Source organism: Diadema antillarum, unplaced genomic scaffold (genome assembly GCF_040938485.1).
Source record: "Diadema antillarum isolate AM-2024a unplaced genomic scaffold, OU_Dant_1.0 seq00000163_RagTag, whole genome shotgun sequence".
Classification (NCBI taxonomy): Eukaryota; Metazoa; Echinodermata; class Echinoidea; order Diadematoida; family Diadematidae; genus Diadema; species Diadema antillarum.
Genome location: NW_027271234.1, coordinates 1,272,581 through 1,297,668, shown reverse-complemented (window position 1 = coordinate 1,297,668; position 25,088 = coordinate 1,272,581). Strand labels below are relative to the sequence as shown.

General features: G+C 39.8%; 1 protein-coding gene across 1 annotated transcript; it reads right to left on the bottom strand.

Annotated features, from left to right (window-relative positions):
* Positions 1 to 488: 488 nt before the first annotated feature.
* Positions 489 to 25,023, bottom strand: LOC139728076 (uncharacterized). The gene is made up of 16 exons (XM_071639039.1): positions 25,003 to 25,023; positions 23,109 to 23,229; positions 20,424 to 20,617; positions 17,621 to 17,775; positions 14,254 to 14,312; positions 12,349 to 12,438; positions 11,546 to 11,608; positions 10,538 to 10,656; positions 8,733 to 8,838; positions 8,154 to 8,219; positions 6,784 to 6,882; positions 5,454 to 5,590; positions 4,352 to 4,478; positions 3,117 to 3,239; positions 1,662 to 2,210; positions 489 to 1,616 (listed from the first exon to the last, which is right to left on the bottom strand). Exons 2-16 carry the CDS (start codon positions 23,151 to 23,153, stop codon positions 489 to 491), a joined length of 3,060 nt encoding a protein of 1,019 aa, XP_071495140.1. The 5' UTR covers positions 23,154 to 23,229; positions 25,003 to 25,023.
* Between the last annotated feature and the right edge of the window lie 65 nt (positions 25,024 to 25,088).

The following is a 25,088-nucleotide window of genomic DNA, read 5'->3' as shown; positions in this document are numbered from 1 at the left end:
CAAACAACAATATAGGGCTAAGACAGGGATCAACGGGCACAGTCACAGAGAGATGGAGAACATTACCAAAATTTTTCTCTGCCATGGATTGCATTTCTTGTTTTAGCACACTCAACTTGGTTCTCATGACGTTCCTTTTCTGCTGAAATCGGCATGTTCAGCCAGAATTGTGATTCAAAAGCAATATCAAAATAAACACAAGTTACCCAGAATGAATACTGTGGGGTCTCTGCCATTAATCCTCATAATTTGACTTTCTTCATTTCGAATATGTGCAATTCAAATTTGTTCTGACACATGGTATCAATAAACCTGACCACTGCTTATCAACATGCTTGCTATCAGAAACACCCTGTTTAAATAGTTCTGATAATGATTATGACAGAAACTAGCAGCTGCAAGTGCAAGAATTCTTGTGTTTGGTCTTGTCTACAGAAGCCTGAGCTGTTGAGGTGATCCCTGGACAAGGGCCCATCTGCTGCCTCCTGTTAAAGGTTGATGGTGGAGTTCAGGAACCGCACGGCTGCATCTCGTATCCTCGACCCCAAATTGCGCTTCTTGCCCAAACGCTCCTCCTTGGCATTGTTGGTCCTGGCCTTGAAGCTGGCCGGCGTCACATTTTCCTCTCCACCCCCTTTGAATGGGGACTCGCGGCCAGGCACGCACATGCTGACTTCCCCATCAATGTTTTCAAACTGGCGCTCGCTGCAGCTGCTTTCGCTGTCCAGCTCATCTTCGATGAGCTTCCGCCGGCTTCTTGTCTCTGGCTTATGCACGGGCTCTTCCAGCTCATCGATGAATTCGAATGGGTCCACTTTGGGTGCCTCTGGGTCCTCCTTTTTCGGAGGGCCATTGGACAAGGCGCCGGAAATGACTGGCTTCTTCTTGGGGATGCGGTAGCTTTTCAAGCTGCCACGAGGCGACGCGCTCATGGACAAGACCCGCTCGCGAATTTTTGTCTCCTGCTGATCCATTTGCAGCTTTCGCGGAGTGATCTTGGTGGGGCTGTGAATCTTAATCGAGATCTTACTTGGAGAGTCTCGGGTGGGAGTCCTTACAATACTGTACACTGGTTGGTCACTCAGTTCATCGCTGTCGCTCCTATTCCTATACTTTGACTTTCTGTGATGCGAGTCACGCTTTCGCTTCTTGGGCGAGTACTTCCCATTCTTTTGCATTTCAGCCTCCCGTATGGCCTTCAGTGAAATCTTGCGCTTGAGCGAGGGTCTATCCGGCGGCCGCGACTCTTGGTCTTCGCTAAGGACGGGCTTTGTTTCAAGAACCTCCATGATGGGAGATGCAACGGGAATCTCCACAGGTGTGTCAACACGAGTCACTGTGGTCGATTCAGCAGCAGCAGTCGCTGCTTCATGTTTAAGAGCGCTTCTCGTTGATGGTGTCCTTGGTAATTCACCCTCACTCACATCCTCGGGCTGCAATGCCTCCTGTGGAGGCGTGCGGGTGGCTTTCGCTTTAAGCGCATCCTCGTGCTCCGAGTCATCTGCCACCTCAGACTCGTCAGCGTCAGCACTCACTGGTGAGATGCACCTGTCACGACTCACAGAGGATTCACGACTCCGAGGGGGGCTGACGTGGCGGATGTTCTCCTCCTCTTCCTCCTCCACTTCCTCCTCCTCCTCCTCCATCTGCTCTAGCTTTACGCTAGACTTGTTAGTTTCACTCTGGTTGTCTTTTGACAGTTGCACAATTTCATCCGCCTCCTCCGACTCTTCCATTTTTTCTACCTCCTCAACCTTCACCTCGGTATCAGCCTGTTTTGACGGTTTCTCCTTCACTGGCTCTTCCTCGCTCCCTCGCTCAGTTTCCTTATCACTTTCCTTTGCACTCTCCCTTCGTTCCACCTCTTCCTCCTCCTCCTCGGCCTTCTGCCTCTCATGGGAGTTCGATATTGCAGTCGCCTCCTCAGTGGGCGTTTCAATCGTCCTCTTTTCATCAACTGCCACACTCTCCTTGTCACTCTTGGTGTTCTCACATTCCTTTGGGCTGGCATCGCTGGACCCCCCCTCACACGCGGGCAGGAAGGGGGCAAACTTCCCGATGCGTATCGCCCAGGCCAAGTCCTTTTCGGAGAACTTCTCCTTGCCGGCGGAGTACATGTCACACTGTCTGCGGAATACACTCTGGCTGAGAATGCCGAGCTGCCGGCTTAGCTTTTCCCTCCTCTGCACCATGTAACACAGATTCCGTACCTGCGGACCAAGAATATCCATGAGAGAGGAGTAAACACTAAGAATGTACAAATTTTACACACAAATGGCATATCTGTCACAGATTTCCATGACAAATCACAGTGTTGATTGTTATTCCAGCATTCCTGACAAAAGAAGAAGATAAAAACACCATAATTACTATATTTCACTCAGTTTTTATTTTTGTAAATTTAGTGAGTCAGGTGAATTTGCAAATTTTATAACACATGAAAATCATTAATTCTGATACCAACATGAATGCAAAGTGCATGTGTACATTTCTCTATCCATTGCTGTACTCCATGATCAAGAATTTATCCACTCACAAAATTTTGGGAAGTCTTGATTCGTGAAATCACTAAATATATGGTGTATATAGTAAACTCGACAGTTATCTGCAAGAAATATACTTGTCATTCCTTACTGAAATATCTTGCTACTGAAAATTGCTATCGATCTTTTTGCAACTCCGATAACTCTGAACATGAGAATGCAGCCATACTACACTTTGGTTAATAATCAAACACTCATCCATCCGGCAGAACCATCAATGTTGGTCTCCGCAGAGCATTGCAGAATCGTAGCGAACAATCAGTAATTCTACTTGGGAGGACTGAGCACCCAGAAACAAAATACAGTCAACCTTGCTTAAGTCGACCTCCCATTAAAGTCAAATAATCACTTAAGTGAAGATCTTTTCAAGTCCTCTTCTCTTTATATTCTATTGATTTAAATCCCCATAAGTTAAATTTTTTTCGAAGTCGATGCTATTGTTTCCATCCAAATAGATTTGACTTAGGCAAGGTTGACTGTATAAACAAGCAACACTCGAGTCTTCAAACATGAATAAGACCAAAGTATCTCGCTCATCTGACGATCCCATTTCCGACGAGTACTTGTACTCACCCTCTCCAGGTCCTGCCTGAGGTGTACAAACATCTTCATCCTGGCAGTGAGGTTGTACTCCTCGTTGGAACCCAGACTCCCTACTTCCTTGGTAGGGGTCACCAGAGGTCGATTGTGACCAGACTGCGGTGACAAGGTACATGTATGGGACCAAAGAGATGGGAGCAGGTTAATAACCAAGAATTCACACGGGCTACATGTGCCACCAATAAATAAGGCAAATTTCAAATTGCATCAAAACTACTGTAAAAGTGTTTTTTTTCGCGGTGGTTTTATTTTCGCGCTTTTTGCGCTTTGAGGTTGAACCGCGAATTTAACATCACACGAAGATGTTCTGAACTCGTCGCTTGTTACAACGCTATCATTACCGACCGCGAATTTAAACACATGCGAAAAAGTCGGCACCGATGGAAACCGCAAAAGTTTCTGTACGCGAAAGAAACCACTTTTACAGTATTGCGGAACGGCTCTTTGCTCTCTGATAGTTAGTGTTCCATCAAACCTGTGACACAAATGAGGTTGTTTTCAAGCATCATTAAATTTGCTCTCGTATTGTAAGACAAACGATCTGTACTGTAAAAGTGGATATTTTTGCGCGTCTAATTTTCTGCACTTGGCCGGGCACGGAAGAGTTTCGCGGGTTTCTAATTCCGCGGAATCAAGACATCAACAACAGGAACATATGGCAGCAAAAATATTCATGCGCTTTTTATTTTCGCGCGAGTTTCTCGTAGTGCGAAATGCGTGAAAATTTCCACAACACAAATTTTCACTTTTACAGTGAATGCACCTTTACTGGTATAGGATCACAGTGCATAAACTTGCTATGTACAATACTTTTGCCAGAATTTCCAGGATACAGTACAGAGGACATGTCAAGGGAGCATTCCCCAATCACTTGGGTATTCTATAATAATGATAATAATAATAATAAATACAGCATTTGTAATACGCCATCGATCTAGTAGCCTAATCTGAGGCGCAGAGGGACATGATAATACAGAGAATAACATACATTATATAGTTGAACAGAATAATTACAAACTAAATTCTCAAAGGTCACCTTTCTTGCTTGGCCTTTGCTATTGTAGCTCGTGTGTTCTATGTATTAGTATTAAATGGGGCCATGATGCTGCAACATGGAATTGTATACGTCGGACTACAAGTCAATACTTGACACTCGCAGTTAGCAAGCTGGTGAGTTGACTGACTGAAAACATCAGATCACACATTACCTTCCTCTTGAGTTTCCAGTATTCATAGACCATGTCGACAGTGTCGATGTCGTCCTTCATGTTGAGTGCAGCTGCAACCTCCTTCATCTTGGCGTACCGGTAGAACTCCTCTGTGACCACCTGAATCCTGTTTGCAATGAATGGGAGGGATGCCATAAGTCAACAAGACCTTGGGGAATTTGGCGGCAGAAATCATCATTTTGACATCACTAAAGTGGCACCTCTCAATATCACTGCACAACTTATATTAGAGAGAGATTAGATCAAATGGTCCAATTCATTTAATCTGCATAAAATAAGAAAGTCATTTAGGAGATATTGCCAATTTAAGAAACAGAAACTTTCTATCTTCTAAAATATGTTGCCAATTTGAGAATCAGATACAAATTAATCATGTAGGGGAATGCAAAAATTTTGCAAACAAAACAGCAGCATTTGAACAAAACAGGACTCGAATGAAAGAGAATTTTGAACTCTACTTTAGGAAACACTCACAATGAGCACTAAAATCAGACCAAAATGATACAGCACCTAACCATAAAGATGTAGTTCCGGGAACTTGATGGGTTTAGACAAAGACAAGCTGGCAACTTTATAACATTTTCCTACACCGGTCCATGGAGACACCCAAACTGATGTTGCAGTCTGGCAGCAGCACTGTTGTTTAGAAACAACTATATATTCACTTGGTTTGCACATGAAATTTCATGAAGTTGCACATTTTCACGAAATCCCCATCTGTGTTATGATTCTGCTAAAAATGAAGAAAATATATTCCTCCACAATGTGCCACATCGCAGCCTTTTCATCCACACATATTCAAGAGGAATGGTTCCCTAGATCCTTTTATGAATACCATAGGCACTGATCAGTATATTGTAAATGTAACATCACAGTCATAAGGTTATAATATCTTTTTGATTCTAACAATCAGAAAGTACACCTATCAATTTACTGTCTTACGATTTGAGCATTGTTCAATTTTGTTCAAGTATGCCCTGACTCTTTTCCAGGAGTATGGATACAATCTCATCCCCACCCCCTCCCCTTCCCCTCTCACCCCCCCCCCCCCCCAAAAAAAAAAAGAAGAAGAAAAAGTTACCTTAACGCTCTTTCATTGGCCTTCTCCTCTTGCGTCATCTCCTTCTTGGGTGTACCATGGGCCTTCTCTGGAGTGCCAAGCTTGGGATCGAACCCGTCCATTTCTCGCTTTGCCTTCGTGTGCTTCAGGCAGTAGGACTGCAGGGGGGAAAAAGTGAAAAATGATTTTCACACTTTCTGTATACTATGTTTATATTGTACACTATTCAGGCTTTTAAACTTGGATAACATAATGCAATGGAATGACATCTTGGCATGCTCAGGCAGCTATTAGTATAGAAATGATGCATGGGTCTGAGTGCATGAGTAGCAATTGTGTGCATAAGGTAACTATGGAAAGCTTCACGCATAAGGCGAAGCCGAGTGAGTTTAGGCTAAATTCCGTTGTTACCGCACGCACACAATTCCTTCTGATGCACAAAAAGACACGTTCATCATTTGTTTTATAGAACAGTGACAAATTTTGCACAAAATCCATTGTTTTTTATCGCATTTCGGACAATTTGCAAGTCTTTCTTTTTGGCTTGCCTTAGATGAAATCATGCATCAATAATTACTGATACATGAAAAGTTTATACTGATGCATGGTACTGATGCACGGCTAACCATTTCTTGCCAAATGTGCGAATGTTTGCCAAGTGCATGAACCCAGTCTACATGAATACGGCAGCTATCTCTTGCTAAGTGCGTGCACTCTTCGTTACAAGTATGTGTAATAACATATTGGCAGTGATACATGGCAATGAAATTGCAGCATTCTCTCTACTTGTTCTACAAAATTCAGTATCAAACTGTGGATTGTGGGAATGCCCTCCCTAAGCATGGGTACGGTAAAACCATTAACATCTGTGAATTGGAGCCGATGGCTTTTTTTCGCTGCATGAAACTTTCACAAATTGCTGATCACGAAAAAATTACACGCATACTTCATGTACAATACAGGGATCTGTTGAACACACACTACTGGTCGATACTAAACACACAACAAAACTCAATGCGCACTTGGTGCACAAGTACGCATACTAATAGTTGACTCTAAAAATGCTCAGCCTGGCCCAAGTTATACTGTACACAAGTGCACTGTGTTGAAAAAAATTTGCGTGTGCATTTATCTTCGCAAATCTTGGCTCCTCACAAAATTTGTGAAAGTTTCATGCTCACAAAAGCTCTGAAGCAAGGGACAAACTTGAAAAATGGTAGGATATAACTCTGCTCATGGTGAAATTTGATGCTCCTACAGGTGACTGGCAAATGATTGCCTGTGCTCTTTTCAAAGACTATGGATACAATCTCAAAAGCCTTTGTGCCAACAATCAAAGAGCAAAACTCACCCTAAACCTGACATCAGCCTCATCGTCCAGGAATGTCTTCATCTCAAGTCCATTCTCAAAGCCACAGGTCACATGGTACGCAATCTTACAGGTTTTCACCTTCAAACAAACACACAAGTATCGTTTTCATGGTTGTGTACATGGCTGTTGGGCATATCATATTTGATATAAAGGTATCAGAGTTGCTCATTTTTCACAAAAGACAAACAACTACTTACAAATGAGACCAATCAATGCTTTTTCATGGATAGCGTGTAACATGCTATCGTGCTATCGGTAACAGCTCCATGGACCAATGTGACGACTGCATCCACCGCTGTACACTAATCACCTGCACTGCAATATATTGGCAATGCACACAATTTTACAACAATTTTACTATCCTTTCAAGATTCATAAGATGAATATAAAACAAATATATAATGAACTGTTTCAAACAACTAGTGAAATTTTATATTCCTCAGTGACAGAATTATACCCCGTTTAGAGTCCTACCAAACACGGCACAACCTCTAGAGGTTGTGCCGTGTTCATGCCAGACGATGGGGACTCTAAACGGTCTCGGCACGAAGCATCTAGCACGAGTCTGGAGTGAGTCTGGCGTGAGTCTGGGGTGAATGTCGTGCTAGACAGCCTAGCACAAGTCTAGCACAACCTCTAGAGGTTGTGCTGTGTTCGCTCCAGACGAGGGGATTCTAAACGGTCTCGGCACAAACACGGCGTGAACATAGTCTGGTTTTAGACCCTTTGCCAACTATACTCCTTTTACAAAATGCGCCCTCCGCGGATTTCGTCGCCGCCCTTAATGCAGTTGCCGCTTTTGCCAAAGGCTAAGGCCCATCAGCTAAACCTGCTACTGCTTTTGTTGTTACAAGGCGTTAATAATTCTGAAAAGGAAATTAGTGCGAGAAGACGGTCTGAAAACCAGACTAGCGTGAACACAGCACACACTTCCAGTGACCAGCACTGTTTGTGGTGGAAAAAATGCCCTTCCACTGGTTTCCATAGAAATGTATACTGGACCTCACTCTAGACAACAGGGGGACTCTAAACGGGGGTCTCTCTTACCACCCATCGAGTTTGTATAAAAAAGGGCTAGTTTTCATCTAGCATGTCCTCCAGAGGTCCTCCTAGACAGGGGGACTCTAAACGGGGTATTAGTGATGTCTTCTTTAGGACTGTGCCCTTCAGAAAATAGTACTATTCCTGCCACATTGGCATCTATAATTTCAACTGGAGCTTCTCAGTGCATGCTATATACATTGTTTAATACATATTATCTCTGTGTATCAGGATTGTTATAACATTTTCTTTAACTACTGTTTCATCTTGAACCCTCATCTGGACTGAAAATGTAGCTTTATACTTACCGAACACTGTATGCATGCTCCTGTTCTAACTCTGCATATGTTGCATATAAGAGCCCATCGACTTGCCTGAGACAGAAAGGTATAAAATAGTGTCATTTTTTCCATTAGCAGAACAATGTATCGAAACTGTGCATGGATGAAACAAATAGTTACCAGTTCTGAAGATGAGCAGTGCTAACATTGTAACATACATATCTGTAACAAATTCTGCATTGAGTACCTGGATTTCCGTTGGATTTGTTTGAATGTTTTCAACAATGAACATGTTCAAGATCAGCAGATACTGAATTGAATTAGTTTAAGAACGGCTGACATTCAAAAAGCCACATGTATGAAATGAATGTGATTTTTCTATTGTGAAGAAAGGTAAATCTTGCACTTAATGTTGAACATTAAGTGATGCTGGTCAAACAAAAAGAAAAATCACATTTCTGAATATGTGTCATTGTTACTCAGCGTGTGCTGTTTACATGGAATATATGACCATTTTCATGATTTGAGAAAAGTATTTCACTCATCAAGTTCAGAACTTACAGAATCACCACTTCTTATAACAGTTAATGCGAAAGGCAGACTTACAGGTATTTGTGATATCTTCGTAATAGGTTCCATCCGCTCTACACATCCTATGCTGACTTCCGGGACCCACAGGGCACAGCTGACATGGGCCCACTTCGTGCCACTCCTGTTATAATCAATGGAACAAAAGGCTGACAATTGTCAACTTGTACACCCAATGAAGCAAGCAAGCAAACACAAAAACAAACACAACAAAACTGGCAAACAACTATGGAATGCATCTTCTTAACCCTAACTAGGCCGGAGGGGGGGAGGGGGCCCTCGACGTTCCGTGCGATGTATCGCAATCGCAAAAAGCTATCGCCGCGACGTTTCATGACTTTTTTCTTTCGAGTCTCCTGCATCTTTTGATACCAAATTTGCGACGCCTGGGTGCGTGGTTCCGAAGTTACGCATAAATATGTATATGCATGTCAGACCAAAAATTGCTCAAAAACGTGAATGCGTGTACACGCAATATCAATGCAAACTGTGCTTACAGGCAAATTTCATAAAAGCATGATTATTTTGGTGTTTTATTGATTAAAATCAAATGAATAACATATTTTCTTGTTTGGAGCGATGTCGCGGACAAACTTCATCGAAAAAACAATGAAAAACATAAAGTCGAAAAAACAAAGAAATACATAAGAAATTAAAAAAAACAATAAAATACTTAAGAATTTTTTCTGATGTCACAATTTTGTTTAAATTACATTTGCTAAGGACAATAAAAAGAATATTTACACAAAAAATGTGCCTGTTTTGAGCTATATTTTGTGATTTATACCAAATAGTCTGATTTCATGCATCATTATGCATAAATTAGCATAATATAGCATAAATGTTAATTTTTTGAAAAATTAACTTCAAGGTATTTTAGATTACATCATAGGCAATGTGTGTGCCAATTTTCGTCGCGATCGCGCAGTCAACGGCCGAGATCTGGGGGGGGGGGGCCTCCCAGTCCATGAAAAATTGTGAAGACGTCAAAGGGCAATAGCCAATCAAGATTGTCTGTAAGTCCCAAATGTAGAGGATATCTCCAAAAATGCGCCTACAAAAATACAACGTAACATATACTCAACACATCCTGACAGGTTTGACAAAGGAAATGACAAATCACAGGTCTATCAAATCTTGTGGCAATTCATTGTACCAATTGAGTAATGGCTAATTCACTACACAGGACACAACATTATGTCAGTGAAATGCCACATCTCTGGCTAGTGAAGGGGCTTGACCATGGACTGTGTACACATTTGATTTCAGGAAGTTCCAACCTAAAGAAACTGAGACACTCTTTGCCTAATGCATTTACAACACCACACTGGTGAATCATGTAAAGTTGATGTTATTGTTGTATATTCATGGGATGCAGTTCTCAAAAGCCATCTAATCTGTAACGCTGGTTTGAATCACAATCACAGAGTTCATTTGGTTCTTACATTCATGGACTGCCAAGCATCAGTCTTGTGTTATCTATTTATTAATTCATTTTTTTTTTTTTGGGGGGGGGGGGGGAGAGGGTAGAACAAATTTTACTACTTTGCATTGAATGAATTTAATATATTTTAATTGAATGAATTTAATATATTTTAATTCAACGAACTTAATATATAGTTCAGAGAGATCCTTACAATTTGCATTCTTTATGCCAATTGTACTACAGCAATTTGTGCATTAAAGATGTCTGAAAGTCTTTATCTTACAATTGGGACTAGCACAGCAAGATTTAACTGGGCGTTCCATTGGTGATACAAGCAAAATCATATCCCCCCCCCCCCCCCCCCACAAAAGTCCAGGAGTGGGACTAGCAGCCTTACCGTGTGCTCTTCATGGCGCCCCCCTTGATGCCGCAGAGAATACATGGAGGCTGAATGCCGAGCGCACAGGTTCGACACATCCAGCTGCCTTCCGGCACCTTCACAATGCCATAGCATGCCTGCATAGAGAGGGTCACATCAATACTCATTACATTGACTCTTTCAATGAGATACAGGAGATAGTTTCATTTCAATAACCCTTCCCTACAATATTCTCAAATTCCCATAGACTTTTGTACAGGACCCATCAGGATGATGAGAGCAATAGGTTAATACACTCTCCCAACAACAAGTTTTCTATACATCAACAACAGTCTACAAAAGAATGTACACTAAATGGCTTATAATGATACCAGCAAGTTTGAATGAGAGCACTACCCATATATGTGTGCTTACATATACAAAACACACGCAAACAGAAATGTGTGTACATTGTATTTGTGGTTTTGTAGTGTAATGTATCCACATGATCAGATTTTGACTATGGGCTATATAAGAATTAATACAAGGGAAATTTGATCTGATGTCAGATATCAGCAATATGAGACTTCTTTACATGCAAGAACAATGGCGAATCCAGAGGGGGGCAGAACCGGCGCACGCCCCCCCCCCCCTTTATTTTTCGTTCAAAACAAAAGAAATAAAAAGAAAAAAATGAAATGAAACCCGGAAGTGGCACCAGAAATATTAGTTACGCCCCCCCCCCCCTTTACAGAATTTCTGGATCCGCCCCTGAAGAAGGTCCTGTGATTTACACACTTGCTCCATCTTAAACAACAAGTACCTCAAATATAAAATCCCTGATATACACATACTTTTATGTTGTAGAAAAGAAGAAAATTTCCACAAGTCTATATTTTTTCCATTGAGCAAACAACAAAAAGTTATTCATACTATAGTATATTATGTCTCAAAAAGGCATCTTTCAGATGTAAGAGCTTGTCTAAAAATACATATCTTAAGAAACAAACTCCCATCAAACCATTCCAAAAATCAAGCTGTAAATACCTGATGCACGCAGATATCACACTTGTCGCAGAACACCATTTCATTGCCTTCTTCACTATCCGGCTGGAATGCAAAGATGGTAACAAAAACGGGCAATTAATTGCAAGTTGCATCAATTATGTGGAGGTCATATGTAGAACCAAACATAGTTATATGTTAAAGGCTACAGTCATCATTTGTGGAACTGTAGTGTCTTCACATGAGCAAGCCCAATGTGCCGACAAGTGTATTAAATATCTAAGCACGCACAACATTCACATTCCTTAAAGGTACTTCTAGGCTACGGAAGATTTTTGTTTATCAGTTTTGCTTTAAAAAAATAAAAAAATGCCGATGTAATATCTATAGCATGACTATGATTTGTGTGAAGAATAAACCAAGAAATAATGAATGTTACAAGTATTTCGTCTGTTGAGAATGAGAAGGGCTTTAAGTCTTCTCGAACACTGGGCTTTGTGGTCACTTAACGCCCTTATCATTCTCAACCGACAATTTACTGAATAAATCAAGTATACGGCATCTGCCTAGCAAATATTGCACCTACGATGTCCTTTGGTGGAGTCGGTAAGAATTTTGAAGATAAAAATTTGTTATGCTTTCTTTACAAGTGGTTCGCATGTCATAGAGCACGAGTCATTTATCTGTCATATAGCTGAACAAATTCTTTGTCTGGTGATACCCTTGAAGTACGATCTAAATGAAGTTGTACTATAAACCTCACTGAAGACTTATAAGCTATATAATGACCACTTACAAACTCTACAGACATTGGAAAACTTATAAACCATATAGCGACCACTCACAGCTCTGCAGACATCGCAGATGACGTCTTCGTCGTATTCGATGCCCAGCCCTTCTTCTGTCAACATGGCATGCTCCACATTGTTGTTGCACTGCATTAGACGGGCAGAGACAAACATGATTAGCACAGGGAAGCCACAAAAAGTCTTGTCATATCACTGAATATGGGTTGGTTAGCAATTTCCACCCAGGAAACTTTGCAGCGAGAGTAAAACATAATGTGACATGTACTTTTCAATAAAATAGTAAGGGTAAATGTCTATTAGATTCACATAACAATTGTCCGAAAGAAAACAAAGCAAGAAGAAATCTAAATAGTGACATTGCATCAATTAAAGGGGAAGTTCCCCCAAATATACATGGGGATTGAGTGAAAGCAGCAATATTAGTGGAACACATGAGTAATAAGTTTGAGGATATCAGTTCAAAAGTTAAGATTTTTCTTTAATGAAGTTTTTGTGCCACTACCACTGGATGAGAAGGCTACAACAGCTTGTGACATCACTGCATAACAACCATACAAAGAAGATATAAAGAGAATTTCACAAAGTTTGATTCGTTTTAGCTATGTTCAGACGAGGGCAGTTTTGGTCGGAGTAACTTCGGAGGAAAGGCCTCCGAGGCCCCCCCTCGACGTTTCACGCGATGTATCACAATCGCAAAAAGCTATCGCCGCGACGTTTCATGACTTTTTCTTTCGAGTCTCCCGCATCTTTTGACACCAAATTTGCGATGCCCGGGTGCGTGGTTCCGAAGTTACGCATAAATATGTGCATGCATGTCAGACCAAAAATTGCTCAAAAACATGAATTCGTGTACAATTATTTTGGTGTTTTATTGATTAAAATCAATGAATAGCATATTTTCTTGTCGGAGCAATGTCGCGGACAAATTTCATCCAAAAAACAATGAAAAACATAAAGTCGAAAAAACAAAGAAATACATAAGAAATTCAGAAAACAATAAAATACTTCAGAATTTTTTCTGATATCACAATTTTTTTTTTACATTTGCTAAGGACACTAAAAAGAATATTTACACAAAAAACGTGCCTGTTTTGAGCTTTATTTTGTGATTTATACCAAATAGTCTGATTTCATGCATCATTATGCAAAAATTAGCATAATTTAGCATAAATGATGATTTTTTGAAAAATTAACTTCAAGGTATTTTAGATTACATCATAGGCAATGTGTGTGCCAATTTTCGATTGCGTGGTCGACGGCCGAGATCTGGAGGGGGTGCCTGGGAGGCCCCCGGCTCTATCAACTACCTAAATAGCCCGGCCTAGTTAGGGTTAAGGGTAATATTATTTCTCCTGCATAATGAGGTAAGTCATTTACTCTTGGTCATTGTGGTAGTAAAATGAAAATTAGAGGAATTCCCTTCATATTTTCTTTTGTTAAGCAGTGACGTCACCAACTGTTGTAATCTTCTCATCCAGCAACAGTGGCACCAAAACTTTAAAAATTCGTAACTTTTAAACGGATTATCCGATTTACTCAAACCTTCACTGATGTGTTCTACTAATATTGCTGCATTCACTCAATCCACATGCATATTTGAAGAAACTTCCCCTAAGAGCTATCTTCTGATCTAATACTGCTGTATAGCTATCAGATTTTCTAACAATAACGACAAAAGAGCTGATAGCCAATTAACATTTTAATTTTATATGAAATATAAAATAATTACATAAATCTACACAAATGAATTTCTATCAACCGTCATCTTGAAAACATGCACTTTTATTTTAATTTTTTCCCACCACTAATTTTTTTCTATCCTATAATTTCTATGTATTCAGAAAAAACTTCATTAAAAGTGGGCTGACAATCCAAACTCTTCCCTTCCAAGATTAACTGAATGGTCACCAGGACTATATCAGTTGTTTTTACTTTGATTACCTGAATATCACACTCCTCGATGATCCTTTCCATTGTGAATTCATCGATAGTTCCATCACCTACACATCGAAAGACAATGGTTACACAATACACACAAGATCCACAAAATGAAGTACAGAGTATAGAAAGCTGCACCACACACAGGAGTACATTAATATACATGTACATTGTATATCGAAATGACCTAAAATCTAATTTGCCACAAGAATAGTTAACTGCTACAGTTACTGTATAAGACAAACTTGCAGAGTAATCTAAGTTCAGTGCAAGAATTTGGTTATGTGAAATCAGCTACAAGTACCTATAAGTAGCAAGTTCATATCGAAGAGCACTGCAAGTAGCTAAGAGCAAGGACTCACTTGCATATTTCTTCCAGCTCTGATATTTACCAGTATACCTGTTGCTAATGTCATGATTTTTATTTTTTTTTTTAATTTTGAATGACATTTTCAAAGGGCAATGGCAATCTATCTGAGATAAATGTTTGACATAAAGAAAAGAAAAAAAAAGTGGAAGAAGTTGGAGAAGAATCCCATCAAATTAAAATTTCCCGATATGCTTTCACTGCAACTTACTCATAAAGAAAAAAAAAACTGGAGTTCCTGAAATTTGACAAGTTCATGTGTAAACCTTGAACTAATGAAGATATTGACGAACTGAACACAGGAAGTTTAAAGGGATTGTATAGTTTTGGTTGAGACCTAATTTCATGTTTCTAACATTTTTTGGTGAGATAATGAGAAACCTCTTATCAAATATGAAAGAGCATAGAATTCTATGAGGAATTAAACGTTTATTTGATGAAAATTGGTTTTGAAATGGCTGAGATACCCCAAAAAGAGCGATTCTACTAAAGTGTGGGACCCACGCTTTATTACGATTGCTTTGTTTTACTTTGTTTTTGGGTGTTTCAGTCATTCCAAACCCGATTTTCATCAAATAAACTTTGAATTCGTCTTAAAATGGTATGCTCTGTACTATATCATAAGTGTTTTCTTGGTATCTCGCAAAAAGTTAAAAGCCCAATTCTCATCTCCACCAATACTGTACCATCCCTTTAACTTTGCTTACAAGTCCAAAATAACTTTGGTTGAGTAATTCACAGAACAGAAAGTAAACTACTCAAAGTACGGCTGTAAACAATGAACATGATTCAAATGAAGTCCACACAATGTATGGCATCTTTACATGATCTAACAACTGAAACCAGTACTGAAGTGTTGATAGGCACAAGTGCTGATGAGTCACCACTAACTTCTTAATCAAATTTTGTCTGGTACTAAACATCACATATACAACACAAACAGGGAGTTCTTGTTCAGTTTAAAATATTTGACCGGAATTGAATGGATAAGATAGCATCATTCATAAAGTCAAACACTCATCAGTCACGCCTCGTGGCGTGACAGAAAAAGCACTGTAGCTTTTGCACACAGCCACACAAAGTGTGCAAGGTTACAAACAAGACAGTTAATGAACTGCCAACCTTTGGGCATTATAAAAACAAAACAAAACAAAACAAAACAAAAACACACTCATGCACAGTGAAAAACATGTTTTGGAGACAGAAACTGTACTCTTGTTTCAAAATGGGAAGACTGTACACGCTATTAAATCATTGTAAGTTTAGTTGCAGGAAAAAAAAAATCCATTTCATAAACAAATTCCTAATTCTTGAAGAGAAACAAAATATCATTAAACTAGATATATCGCTACGGCGACTGATATGCCTCCGCCATAATGCATGGTTCTCCTAATAGGTCTATAGTACAATGTCTTAACAATGTGTGATGACAGTTTCACACAATTGGCAAAATATTAAAATGACAGGTTTGACACAAATGTGCTGAATGTTCACTTTCCTAGAACTAGGTTCAATTGGATGAATGATTAAAATGTCAGAGTGCAGGTATTTGGGGAACTGATGATTTTTACTTGACTTTTGACCCTTTTATAAGTTTATGCATTGAGTAATTTTCAAGGTATTGAGAAAAAGTATAATTTCAGTATCAAATGGGAAAATAGCATTATCTAAACCTGGCCTTTGACCTTTGACCTCACAGTTGTCCTAAAGATAATCACTGTTAGGTTGAACATGCATAAATATGTAAGTTTCAGGATGATACCTTGAGTTACTTTTGAGATATGGAGGAAAAAGTGCAATTCAGCACTTTCACTTGACCTTTGACCTTTTGACCTTTGACCTTTTGGCAAGAAACTTCCCACAGAATATATATTGGGTAATACATGTATACATCAAGCAAAAAAAAAAAAAAAAACAACCTTCAGGCATTGCATAAATATAAGGAAAGTAGTGATATTTTGAGGAGTTGACCTTGACCTTTGACCCCTTGACCTTTGAACCATGACCCCCAACTTCCCTAGATAATCACTGCCCATTGGAACAAGCATATATACTAAGTTCCATGAAGATACCTTGAACCATTTGCGAGATATGGAGAAAAACATGAATTTTCAACCTTTTTTTTTCACAAAATAACCTGTGACCTTTGACCTTTGACCCCGTGACCCTAAAATCCAAACAAAGTATTATCCCCCCAGGATATACCCTCATACCAAGTTTGATGTAAAACCACCACACGGTTCTTGAGATATCAACAAAAACAAAACGGGACGGACGGACGACCCGAAAACATAATGCCTCCGGCCACTTCATTGGCGGAGGCATAAAAAAATACTTGTCATCAGCTCTGCACTTACACAAACATTTTATGCAGGTAGTTCCATATAGCATACTTAAACAGAAACAAGATACATGAAACAGCTCATTAATAGAGTCTTACATTTGTAGCAGGCGGCTCAATATGACAGACATATCAAAGCCAGGGACATAATTCTCACTACTGCATATAAATGTAAAAACACAACCGGCGGCGGCGCTATTTAATTTCTGTAATAATGTCTGGACAACGCTGTGCAGCTGCACAGCATGAGCTCTGCGTGGTCGTACAAGAGAAGCATCAGGCACTATCTCTATCTCACATAGTTTTGTAGATTTTCTCAGCAGTTGTTTCATACTGGGAAAAGAAATATCAACTGTAAGCTCTAAAAATGTATCTCTATTGTGAAGCGACAATGTTTTAGTCACAATAAGAACAGAAAAATTTGATGCAATTACTGCATACACATTCTGCGCATGCCCACTGTGCCATAATGCCGCATTGACAGAAGTGCTAAAGTAAACACTGAAAATGTGACCCCGTGTAAATCCGCACTGGGCATGGGTGCTTTAGAGCACCTCATTCCTTTGCGCATAGTGTACAAACAGTGTCCAGACCTGACCGGTAGCAAAGAAACATTTACATTTATACACAATAGGGAGAATTGATAGGGCAACCTCACTGACCAATTTCCTCACGCATTTCATTGGCAAGCTGCAGCCAGTGGACATCCACTTCATCGAGGTCATACTGGCACGTAGCGTCCTTCTTCTGTGGGCTGTCCGTAGACTCCTCCTTCTCCTCTTCGTGGTTGTCATAGCCCTTGATCAGCTTCTTGGGTCTGAGACACAGAATGCAGCATAAATCAATGAGAATGTCAGTCTAGTCCCAATACTCTCATGTCTTGATCAAGCTGGAGCACTGATCTCTCTAAGAAATATCTGGATATCTTATGGGCCAGTCGCTTTGAAGCCATCTTACCATGCACATAGCCATACACTTACAAGGGGACTGCATTCTACAAGCTCTGCTTTTTAGCAGTCCCCTCCATTTCCAGCAATATTGTTTATGCATTTACCACAGTGACGTAACTGTTATTTGTATCTCTGTTGATAATTTACCTGTATCTCTTTTACAATGTTATTCTGTTCATCGCATTGTGATACTGATTTCATGACGTCTGTGTTTATGAGCGTTTCTTTGTATGAGCGTTTCTTTGTATTTCTTATTATTTGTTTGTTGGAAGTGAAATAAATCAACTTGAACTTAAACTTGAACTTGAACACTTATGTACAGAGCTCACAACATCACATGTTCTTCGTGACAACTTCTGCTGGAAAATGTGTGAATGTGGGCATAAGAGTGTGTATGGTCGCATGGTGGCACAGAGGTTTCAGTTTGATCTGCAGCACGAATGGGCCAATGCGATATGATGACATACATGGTATCCCGGGGTACAAAAATAACAATCAGCCATCTTGTTGAATTATTTATCTTTTTAAAAAGGTTGTACCCTGGGTTGCAAAAAGTGGAAATTATTTTTGTGCTGGAGCTAGCGCGCGCTAGCCACTGCACTGCACTGCACTACATTGCACTGCACTGAAGCACACACTATTGCTAGCACAGCGCGCCATGGATGCACAGTACAGTGCACTCCTGTTATAACGAACACGATATAACGAAATTTCGTTATAACGAAGTAAATCTTCTGGTCCCAAAATTTTCACCATTAAAGTCGATGGTACAAAATTTGCTTATAACGAACACGGTTACAGCGAAATTTCCGTTATAACGAAGTCTTTTCCGAGCGCCACAGACAAAGAAAAACAAAAGAAATGTGCTTCGTTACAACGAAGTGCGAATTGCTTTCGAAAATACCTGGCGGAACAACCATTTATAGCGTCTCTGCATGGGTGAACGCTTCACACCACTGTGTGTTCGCTTTTTGTGTCACGCACAGTTTCTGAGGGGAACTTGCGTTTATTATTGTGATACAGTTATCCCATTTCACATAGCTTTCCAGTGTATGATGAGTATTCAGTGAATGGAATATGATATATACGTGGTTTCCTAGTTTTCGTTATATATTGTATTTGTTCGGTTATAACGAAATTTCGTTATAACAGAAGAAAACTGCCAGTCCTGAGCATTTCGTTATAACAGGAGTGCACTGTATCACATGCAGTGGCATGGGAATAACTATGTACACGCACACACAGTGCATGCATTTCTCTGTGGCTGTCCTGGAGTGGACGTGAGGTGGCGCTATACAACGTGGTACCCCGGGGTAACACTTGATGCATCATATCCAGATATTTTACTTTAGAGATCTGTGAGCTGGAGTCATTACCCCCACATAAAAAAGTTCCTAAAATATTGGAGACTCTGATATCAACAGCTCCCCTTCTAAAGTATTGTCTCATGTACATGTAAGCATGTACACAGACTCCAACCTTAAGCACCTTCTGATCTGGAGATTCTCCCGCCTGAAACCCCTAGCAAACGGGAGACTCCAACTTGATGTGCGTGAAGCGCATATCACGAGCGCAAAGTTCCTTGTGGCCGGGGTTTAGGGCCTGCTTGGGCCCTGGAAGCTCTAATAATTAGGGTTCTTGATGCTCTCTCGTGCTATCTAAGGCTTATTTTTCAACATACGAAGACAAAAAGTAAGAAATCATTTCAAACGGGAGACACAGAGCCAGGACGGGAGAAATTAAATCTCAAGCAGGAGAATGGGAGATTTTGCAAAAGTGGGCTTTCGGCGGGAAATCTCCCGTCGAAAGCGGGAGAGTTGGAGTCTCTTCATGTAGAAGTACATTGCCTGGGCAACTGCTCATCATATTACACTCTGGTTCAGATTTTGCTACATGTTCGGAAAATATCTCTTGTGCCTGATGCTCACATCAACTCTCAGGACTTCTATGAATGACTGTGTTTTGTAACACTTTTGGTTGCATGCAAATAAAGACAACATGCACTACAGAAAGTGTCCATGCGAGAGCAAAATCAGTGCTCATACTTGGACTGATGCATATTCAACAAAGTTATCTTTTCCAAAAATAAGACAACCACCTTTCATTCTAATTCTTTACAGATCCCTTCATGAACGAGACACATGAACTTCACATGCCTACACACCTGTAGTTGTATCATACTTTTTTCTTTATATTTTCAGACAAAAGTCCTTTACAATTATCACAATGTACCAACTGTATAATCTTTCCACAAATCCTTTTCCTTTTTAGTTAAGAGAAAGAATATTCATAGCATATCTGCACACACATGATCTGAACAATTTTTTTTTCTTAGTCTAGAAGGTAACATGACAAGGGAAAAAACTGAAACATATACAGGAAAAGTGTGAAAGCCCCCCTAAATCAGATTGTGAGATAACATTTTTGAATAATGTCAATCCTGTGCAGTGATGTGAGAAGAAAAGGGGGAAAACCCCCTTAATAACGTGTAAAAGTTATGAAAGGTCAAACTTACAGTTTGAAGCCGGTGTCCTCTGGCTTGCGGATCTCAACCAGCTGGGCGTGGGGAATGCAGTCTGGGCTGACCGGCACCTGGACACCCTTCTCCCACTCGGGCTTCCAGTTGTCGGTCATGATCATGTACTCATCCGGCTGGAGCTGGTACGAGTCCGGCAACTTCATGGCGCTAATCAGATCCTTGCGGAAAACCTGCCAGGAATCATTCAGGATTATCATTTAAGTGTCAGACAGGCTGGATAGGAGCACACATGGAAGGTACTGCAAGGCACAAATAAACCTTGTTTTCTCTATGAATTCCAAGTAAGATTTTTTAGTATCAAAATGCATTGCACAATTCTGTCAAAAACTATTACACTACACTTCTCATTTTTCAGAAAGCACATATGTATACATGTATGCATGTTTGTTATTACAGAGTTTGAGTGCTATAGTTTAACACATTGTTGCTACTTTTGTGGATGCAACATATACACTGTACAGTACGACCTTGATTATCTGGCCATTTAAAAGAAAAATGTTTTTATGTCTTTTCAGCGCTAAATATCACTCAAAACAAACACATGTTCAACCATTATCATGTGAATTCACAACGGGACGTATTCCAATCATCGCTGGGGACTGCAACTTTTAAGTCAGTTCGTGAGACGATGTCAAAGACTGATGCTGCACTTGTCACTGGCACTGAGTGCACAGCAGTGGTTACAAGACAATGTAGCAGCAGTATTCAACGAGTCACAATTCTGATCTCACTGTCGGGTCAATATCGATCAAACAAACAATACATGAAGGGATATTTTACTGCATTTCGTTCCCCCCCCCCCCCCCCCCCCCGATCAATTTCTGAAATACGAAACATAATGATGCCATGCAGATAATCATAAATAGCAAATTGGTAACATGTGTATACCCCTACAACATAAGTTGTAGCATGATATATGCTAGAAAGTGCTGTATTTGAGCATATCTCTCTTTTTATCCTGCCAAATCGATTATCCAGATGCCTGCCGGTTTCGACGTGGCCAGATAATTGAGGTCTACTGTACATGTACATGAAACTGATATTTTTCATTGAACTGAACAGTATCAGACAAGGACAACTTGTCCTTTGAGGACAGCAAATCACTGTCTTGCATGACTAACACGTGAATAAAGGAAACGTGGAGCTGAAATGTTAACCTTACATACTTTACAGTGGGGTTTTCTTTATGCATGTGGATTTTATGAGTCAACTGGTATTTGTAAGACACATATTATTGATGTAAATTGTGTCATTCCAAATGGGGGAAATTCACTAACCTCACTTGTAAACTGGTAATACTCACTTCTCACCCAATTGCTCCAGTTCTCAATCGCAAATCTAATCTATGCAACATTCTTATAAAAACTAATTCAGAGTGATTGACATACATTCATGGCATCTACAGTAATTCTAATGGAAAGCTTGACGGAAAGGAAAGGGAAATGGCATTTGCGATGCACATGCACATGTCTCTTCTTTCCTTGAAGAAAGAAGAAGTTTACTAATCATGGTGCTGCAAACATGTAGGCATATCTGCCTACATGTACTGAGTACATGTACTACATTGTACTGAGCACTGTTTAGTTAAATGAATGATTACATGTGTACTTGCCTGTTAAATGTATTTAACCACTGCTAAAATACTTATCTGGGTAAGTGTACAAAAAATATAGTTCTTTGTTGTTTTCGTTTGCTTTTTTATTTTTGGTAATGCCCTGATTTGATTTACGAATTGGGGTCTGTAAGCATGATCAGTTTAAAGCGAACTCTAAATGCACGTTGAAAACACAGAAGACAATGTGAAGAGTACAAGGGAAACTTTCTGTTACTTTGGGAATGATTCTCCTTTGTCTTATATTTATACATGACTGACGAACACTGCTTGGATGTCTTTCACTTGCTAATACTGCTCTTGTGCACAGCCACAACAAAACCCACCTACAATGTATCACACAGACACATCCGCAGAACAAAAGCAGAATCAGAGTACAAGAGCACTTTTCTCTTCACACATTTTGCTATGAACTTCAGTTCTGTCTCAACACAACTGACATCAGTGTTCATGTACTACAAGACATATTTTAATGAAAGCATGTGGTGAGGAAGCGTAAGGACGCTGAATCAGTTGAATATTATCATTTCTGTGCTCTCTTTATACAATGACATTAGTGTAGAAAGATTATTTATTGAAAGGAAAAGGAAACCAAAACCCAAAGAGAAATGTGGACCACAATATAAAGAAAATATAAAGGGAATTCCACAAAAAAATTAATTTTTCATGAAAATTACACATTCAATCAACTTGATACTGATATGTGTATGTATATGTTAAGGGTAGTTAGTATTCCCTCTGCTTTCTGAAAGTGATTAGTCAAGTGCTCTTTCATTATGCTAGAAAAGTGAAATCATATTTAATTTTCTTTATATTTTCTTCACATTGTTGTCCACACATGATGCCATATTAAAACCCAAATAGTCTCCTCATCCAGCGGTTCCAAAACCAAAACTTTAAAAATTCATAACTTTTGCATCGATTGTCCGATTTTCCTCAATACTTTCACTGATGTGTTCTACTGATGTTGCTGCTTTCACTCAATCCACATTTCTTCTTGGGTTTTGGTTTCCTTTATCTGGTAACAGGACCTATTCACAAGTGCTCACCTCCGCAGGCTGATTAGAGCTCCCATGACTGCTTGAGCCGAACATGATGAGGCTGTTACAACTCTTCCTCAGCTCTCTTGGTTGCAAATCCTCCTACTAGCACACACAGACATACAGATTCCTATAAAGACAGAAGAAATCAGATGAAATACAATAAATGTAAATGCTTTCTGTATAATGTTGCAATTCAAAATAAATTCTGTTAATACAGAGGTTGGCAGAAATAAACAGTGTGAATGGAGTATTTTTTTTTTCCATTACACTAAAAAAAAAAAAAAATCAGAGCTGATGCTGTATGAAATAACACTCACAATAACATGTTTAAATTGGAATGAGGATTTCTCCCTTTTGCAACATGTAGTAGTACAGCATGCTGGGAATTCATAAGACTTGGCATAAACTTTATTTTCTTTGTCTTATTTTGTTTTGTTTTTTAAAAGATGTCGAGCTTGGAGTCTTTTGGTAATATGTACCAGTACACATCCAGACTTTTCGCTGCATGCTACACTGTAAGCACATCAACACACAACACGAAAACACTAACCAGGCATATCACGACTACTGAAGAGCTCCGTGCATATTCTCTGAATAAGCGCCGCATGCTTGTGCTCACTGGCTTGTACTGTATGATAATCAATCGGAAATCCCAAAATCAATTGTAATTTTGAGATTGATTTTAAATCCATCTTATAAACAAAGATGAGAATGGAGTGAAAAAAGATTGTAGGAAAATGAAGCAGTCTAAAAGGTATGATAAATGAGGTTATTTTCATCGCTTCGTGAAGTGGTGGTATGTGATGATGTACTCGTACATCATGGCGTCATGGCCCATGGGCGAGATCCCGTACATATACGGTGCGCACAATATTCAGCTTCTCCGTGCGTGCGTTTGCACAACATAGTGAGTATTCAGCAACTCAGAATATGGCTACACTCATGTGAGTGTAAAGATACATGTGTGTGATTGTATCCATTGCCTTTCATTTAACAAGATTCATTCAACACATTAGCCTCTGAGTAGGGTCCACCATATATAATCCCTCTGGGCCTGGGCTGTACTAAAAAAAATAAAAAAATCAGGAAAAAAAAAAATGTCTGCACTGACTCAGTGACTGTGAGTGTGACATGTGAGACTCACAGACAGTGACAATTGCCATTAAAAGTCGGCCTATCTAAAATGTGCCTCCACAAGTTACCAACATCATTGCCTCAATCATTGAGATGCCAGACCTGGTTATTCAGTTTAGGCCTAAACGTTAGTCCACTGAAGTGTGACATTCATTAGCATGAATGATTAGCAATGCACTCACACAAGTCTCCACTGCAAATTGTTGGCAGACGTTTGACTGATTGTCAGATACGGAGCCGAGGACGAGCAGGCAGCCACAGCCACACGGGCACGGCCCACACAACCCCACATCACACATAGAAGAAATGATATATAATCTGAGAACAAACTACCAAACATAAAATCAGGATGTGGGAAGTCTTACACAGTCAGTAAAACAAAAAAGATAACATCCCGATGCATACGATGCAGAACTAACGTTAGAGGCTTAGAGTTTCTACACACAAGTTCAATCAACTTCGAATGTGCACGTCTTTGCATCGACACACACACACACACACACACACACAACACACAAACACAAGTTTGCCCACTGTCTGTGTCAATGTCGTGACCTCTGATATTTTTACGTTCGCTTGTTCGCGAATAGCGAAGCTTCGACTTTCGTTCGCCATTTACAAGAAAACACATAAACTATACAGCACCTTGATATTCAAATATGAAGCTTTTAATCCTAAGTCGACATTTAACTTTATCAAATTGTGTTTAACACCTCAAAATGAACCCAAACAATGAATTCAACTCGCGTAATGATAACATACTCACAGCGTTTGAGCCATACTGTTGGTAATTTGCAATGAAACATATTGGCGCCAGCACGTAGCATGCGTATTGACCTTTTGGACATAGAG